Source organism: Tubulanus polymorphus, chromosome 8 (genome assembly GCF_964204645.1).
Source record: "Tubulanus polymorphus chromosome 8, tnTubPoly1.2, whole genome shotgun sequence".
NCBI lineage: Eukaryota > Metazoa > Nemertea > Palaeonemertea > Tubulaniformes > Tubulanidae > Tubulanus > Tubulanus polymorphus.
This window is the reverse complement of record NC_134032.1, coordinates 8094347-8100057: the sequence shown is the minus strand read 5'-3', so window position 1 is coordinate 8100057 and position 5711 is coordinate 8094347. Positions and strand designations below refer to the sequence as shown.

The window sequence follows — 5711 nt, the reverse complement described above, 5'->3', positions numbered from 1 at the left end:
GAAATCCAACCTACAAACACATGGTTTACGATAAATTACTCGCCCATGAAATCGGCCATTTGTAAGTACGGAACTAGGTCAGGAAAATGCTAACGATAAGTAGTTCAGGGATATGCAGTAATTCGTAACTTTTTTTATCGTACATATGTTATTCGATTCGAAAAATTATTACTTATTTTTTTCGAGTATGAAAAAACACGTTTTCTTATGTGAATTTTAGGTTGGGGTTTTTGCATCCGCGGGAAAGACGATGTATGAATGGTATCATGACGTCTCCCGGAAACTTTTTCACCTGGTCCCAGTGCATCAAACAAAATGCTAAGGAAATCTTCGAGTAAGTTTAAGACATATATATGGATCATATATGGTTTTTTCGGTTCTCGGTGATTGGTGTGATTTTCGTTAATGATTGACCTACTTTACTAAAGCAAGTTGATTCAATATCAATATTCAATTGTTGACAGAAACCGAGTTAGTAACACTTCCTTGCATCCTCACTTAACCGCAAATGAAATTATGCAATTAAATATGTAGCGAACCTCACTTTTGCCAGAATAAGAATTTCCTATTGTGATAAAAGTTTATGTCACAAGTGGAATTATCATTTGCTTCACAACATTTGTCCACCGGCATACCTGGTACTTCTGTAACGTATTGTGGATCCCCTTGCAAAAACCATCTATTACCACAGACGCACTGCAGAGGTTTTGCAGGGAGAGCATTTAATCAAACGATATGTATTTCAAATGGCTCGAGTTAATTCCAAATGGAATCTGTTTATTGTCCTCCACAGCGATGACTGGGTGTACCCGTGTATGGATTATCAATGCGGGCAGATGCCGAAACCGACCGTGTTACCAGGAGCGGTGAACGACGCTGAACGAAAAATACTCGATGATCTCTGCACCAGTATGCTTAGCAGAGGGGAAACGTGGAAATTCGGGGCCCCGAAAGGTGTCGAAGGCAAAGCCAATGCTCGTTACACAATCAGCCAAGTTCTGTGGGCAAATAAAGAATGGGTATGAATGGTGTTTTTTCATTGCTAGAATTTGTTCGACTCTATTTGATTCATGAATAAAGCAGCCCGAATCCAACTTGCTGCCATGACATCTACATGATTTATGTAGTAATCTTTTCTGGAAGCGTGTATGATGTCATCTGAACTTACTGAAAAGGTCTATGGTGGCAACTTAATGTTGCTATAGGGGGATATATGAAGAAAACCACCTAGAAGGTTGACATACTAGGGTTTTTCATGGAGGTAGAAAATGTGGAAAAAGATATTGACGATATCATTTGGCGATTTATGAAGATCTTTTCTGCCATGATTTTCTGTGATGCAGCGATTTTTTTCTAAATAGTGGTTGGCTGTAAACGTGTGTAAGGGGATACCGTGTCAGTCGGATACTGGTTCTTTGTCTGGAGTGAAGTCGTCGATGATGTACGGAAAGTCATGTAGCACCAATAAGGTAAAAAACGCTATTCTTAAACGTAGAAATCAGCACGGTTGTGGTTTCAGGGGTCCGGACCAGGACCCTTCCCCTAGAGATTGCCCGTTGTGCTATGACATTTATGCATCATTTTCGGGTAGATTTCTTCAAAATATATAAATCTATGGTCAGTGGAACATCATTTCGGGTCTTCAGCGTGGCTGCTTTGTCCGAGGAATGCCTTCAGTTTTTCATAGAGCCAACCCTATGATAAGAAACACGTAGATTAGATGTGACTCTAAATTAGTTGAATTACATACACTTAACGGAAATCATTTGTATTCTTTTTTTCGGAAGTAAATCCAGTAGTGGTTATCAGCAATGAGCTATCCGATCGGTCAAAAATAAATTTCTAATCAACCAATCAGAACCAATACTGCACGGTCTCTCAGTTAAACGTTATTTGATTGGTTCATGTAAGAGATATCCCATCTAACCTTCGATCGATCAAAAACCCCGTACGAGTGCTAAACGTGATTAACCATCGGAGGAATAAAAAAAAAACTTATTTCTCTTCGGCAGAAATGCAAATCTCGTAATGGACGATACCAGGGACCGGTGAGTATGGCTTTGTATGTTTTGTTATTCCATCGCTTATTTGATTTTTTCTATTTCCCGTCTCGATATTTGAATCAAAGTATGAAGTAATGAAAAGCTGTTAGTCAACTTTTCCCATCGATTTCGTTTCAGTTCGAATGCGCCTGATGTCTAAGACATCAATGTCGGTTGTCAGAGACACATTATGACATGTACTCTGGTGAACACTTCATTATCGAAAAAAAATGTTTTTGCTTTGTTATTCGGAAATGAAACTAGTAAAGCGACATTTGAAAAAAACGTCGTTTGTTGAGCCTATATCATTATTTTTCGGGTCATCGCGATAAACGTAGAAGCGTCAGGGTGAAAGAAAATGCAGCCAAAAAACGGGAAACGCCATGTCAGGCTGGTTGGAAGATAGCTCGCATGAACCGGAACCGAGATTCCAAATCGTGTACATGCACTTTGATTTCACAAAAACTTCTTAGAATTCGACCGCCGACCATTCCATTTATATCTGCAGCCTCCTTCGTAGATGAGATTGCCGATTTCTAAATCAGACCCCTAAATCGCTGTTGGAAGTGTGGTGGGTTTGTAAGGGACGCCAAATCAAAACAAACCGATACCAATCAAAAACTAGATAACGGGGACAATCCGACCAAAGAAAACGAAAAAATTGATTTGCGATGCTGAATAAAAGAAAAAAAAACAACTTTAATTTCATCTTTAAAAGTTCTCGAATTTACAAGAGGTAAATAGTTTGATGTCGAAGCAAGATTTATTTTTAAAGTAAAGCGAGAATAAAAAAATATCGGCCAAATGCAAAATTGGCAAAACTTTCGTAGTCGTCGTATTCTTCCAAAGCACTTTTGCCTATCCCGGTTGGAAATACCAGTTCGTCATTTTGTTGAGTAAGTCTTGAAAATGGCCGTAGATCTTGTTCTTCGGTTGTTACATTACGTTTACGAGGCAATGGGGTACCCGCAGTGCCACTGTGGCAATAGAGGATTCTACTTATGGCGTGTGGGAATCCACCAGGTGTCGCTAGTAGATTGTTGAACTTCCGCGTTCGTATTCTGATACATTTCAAATTACTGAACTGGATGAATCAATAATTTATAAAAACTGTACAGATAGAAAAGTGAATTCATTTTATATTAGTAGGTCCTGTGATTATATATCGATTCGGGAGTCTAAAAATTCTGTTCATAATTCACTGAACATGAGATTAATTCAGACAACGTAAGACCGAGTGCTCGATAGCTGATGTTGCGGGTTCACCGGGAACCATCCGGGGAAGGCTAATTGTGCTTTGTATTTGATCCAGTAGAGAGAAGTCATTGGGGTATTTAAGTCGGCAGCGGTATGCATTTCGTTGTTCGGAAATCGTTCCAATTCCATTTGTCGTGGGTTATTTCTGAATTGTCGCAATACTGAAAAAAAAAGGATTTTCAAAATTTGCCGCGGTTTCGCTGAGTTAAAAGTGACAGACAGTTGTAAAGTGACTGTTGAATCCCGTTTTGACTGCATCAATACTGTGGTAAGTGAGAATTCGTCAGGTATGCAAGTGCGCAACGGCGTACGAACTACTGCAGCAATAGAGGAAGTACCCTGACCACCAGACTACCGAACAATCATAACTACTTACCCCCTTTTTACCGTCAATTGAACAAGGCGTACCACGCGATGCGGTGACCACTTCGAATTGTTCGTACTTGTAACTACCCCAGTGGGCTTCTTTTGTCTTGACATAGGCAATTCTACCATAAATTGAAAAAAGAAGGTCGACATAGACAATATTCTCAACCTATCAGTGAGCGTCTAGGGATCCAAAAACTGCCAAGAGGCCATCCCACCATCGCGCGAAACTTACGGACGTATACACGTCCCGTATTATTTTGGAATCGTAACCCGAGCCAATTTTTACGAGGGCAGAATCTACCTTTTTGGGAACGGGTGCGGATGGAAATCAATACGGGTTACTACTTGCGCGCGTCTCTAGCCTGTATTGACTGAGCAGCCATTTGTTCTGTTTGGAAGAGAAATTTCAAGTCGGAAAAGTCGAGGGTGCACCCGGGTTTCATAGATATGGAACATTTTGAAATTTGTCAGTTATAACCATGGTTTCTCATTGTTACTATGGTGGTTGTCAGCCAGATTGAGGATTTATCCCTAGGGATAACTTTGATGCTCAGTCTATGAAACCGGGCCCTGGAGTTAACTAACGTAAACTACAGTACTCCAGCGGTAAGTTGATGTTAGTTTATGAAAAGTTTTTACGGACTCCAACGAAGGTATACCCCTAAAACTGTTAATTCTTGCGTTTGCAGAAGCTTTTTACCGAACTGTAGGATTCCATGAGAGTTTAAAAGTTTTTGAGTCCATTTCGTTGCCGTTTTGATCCCGAACTTTCGCCTTGGAAATCGTCACACATTCCAGGATGCCGCAGTACCTAGAAATATGGTTTTAATTTACGTTGATTAATAAGACTCCCGAAGACCATAGCAACTGTATCCATTCGACACTCGACTGCTTGGACTCAATTCGACCCGGATTGTCAGTTGCGAAAGTTTTAATTTTATTCTCAATGCTTTAACTCTAGATAGGTAACGGCTCTCATAACGTACCCATTACCCTCGTCGGCCTTGAAATCACCGTAATTGCTCCATTTTGCAAGTTGTGGATCCCACAATAAGTAACCGCCCCCGGTATGCTGGCTGTAATGGTAGTCATCGTTGTACTTCATGGCCGTCAGGTCGCCACTGCCTAAAATTATAGCAAATTTGAATTCTTCTTGCCAGTTATCTATATTAGGCACGATGCGTATAATTGCAGCGAGAGGCACAGTGGCCGACCGACCTCAGCCATTAGCCCTTCAATTCAGGTGTCATGTTTGAATCCTTATGGTAGATGTCAGCCACTTCACCTTACTTCCGTCAACCCAGGATCCATGTGTTTGAATCCTGGTCGAATCAGCCAGTCATTCGCAGTTCACAGCACGCATAACCACAGAGGTAGGTAACATAACGATACAAATTCGTGATTGGCACTTACTGTTTGGTCCAAAGAATCTTTGACATGAACGATCAGCACTCTGACAATGGCTATCAAAACAATATCCTTTACCGTCGTGACATGCGATGAAGTCCTTTAGGCTACTTCCCGTGCACTGTTCCAGGCAATTGGAAAAAAAATAGATATAAAATTGATGGCTCTATGGTAGATTTGTTTTGTAGATCAGTTACTAGTTTATCCCAGCTGCTGGTTTTATATATCAGTTTAACCCTTTAACCCTGGTTTCTATAGACCTGGAGTTTTGATTTTAATTCCCTCTACAATTCCGATGGATTCGATTCCGGATTCGGCGTTAACCATTGGGTTGAACCAGTAGGCTCTTTCGCGTTTAATTTTGACTACAGGGTCAACCCAGTTCAATTCTAGTTGAGTTAGCCTCCCTTGGTTGAAGTTAAAAATGCCCAAAATGTTGGGGATGACTGGTTCTACTTTGTTCGATTGGTTATAGAACATACGTATCCTATATATTCTATTTGCCTGCGCAATCTGCTATGGTTTTATGGACAAGTTTTGAATTCAAATTGGGTTCGGTTTATCATAGAACTATACGTACATCTTGATCCGAGCCACTGCATTTTTTACACTCGTTGGAAGGACAAAATTCGGATG

At 40.5% G+C, this 5711-nt stretch overlaps 1 protein-coding gene across 1 annotated transcript; it reads left to right on the top strand.

The window, feature by feature from the left end:
* Positions 1–251: 251 nt before the first annotated feature.
* LOC141910207 (uncharacterized) lies at positions 252–2303 on the top strand. Its single transcript, XM_074800918.1, has 5 exons — positions 252–334; positions 794–1019; positions 1362–1469; positions 2013–2048; positions 2181–2303. The coding sequence occupies exons 1-5, from the start codon at positions 255–257 to the stop codon at positions 2193–2195; spliced, it is 465 nt and encodes a 154-aa protein (XP_074657019.1). The 5' UTR covers positions 252–254; the 3' UTR covers positions 2196–2303.
* The last annotated feature ends 3408 nt before the right edge of the window (positions 2304–5711 follow it).

Excerpts from the sequence above, each read along its gene's own strand:
- LOC141910207 (XM_074800918.1), top strand. The coding sequence starts at position 255 with ATGAATGGTATCATGACGTCTCCCGGAAACTTTTTCACCTGGTCCCAG. Across the intron at positions 335-793 it reads AATGCTAAGGAAATCTTCGA|CGATGACTGGGTGTACCCGT; the intron begins GTAAGTTTAAGA and ends TGTCCTCCACAG. Across the intron at positions 1,470-2,012 it reads AGTCATGTAGCACCAATAAG|AAATGCAAATCTCGTAATGG; the intron begins GTAAAAAACGCT and ends TCTCTTCGGCAG.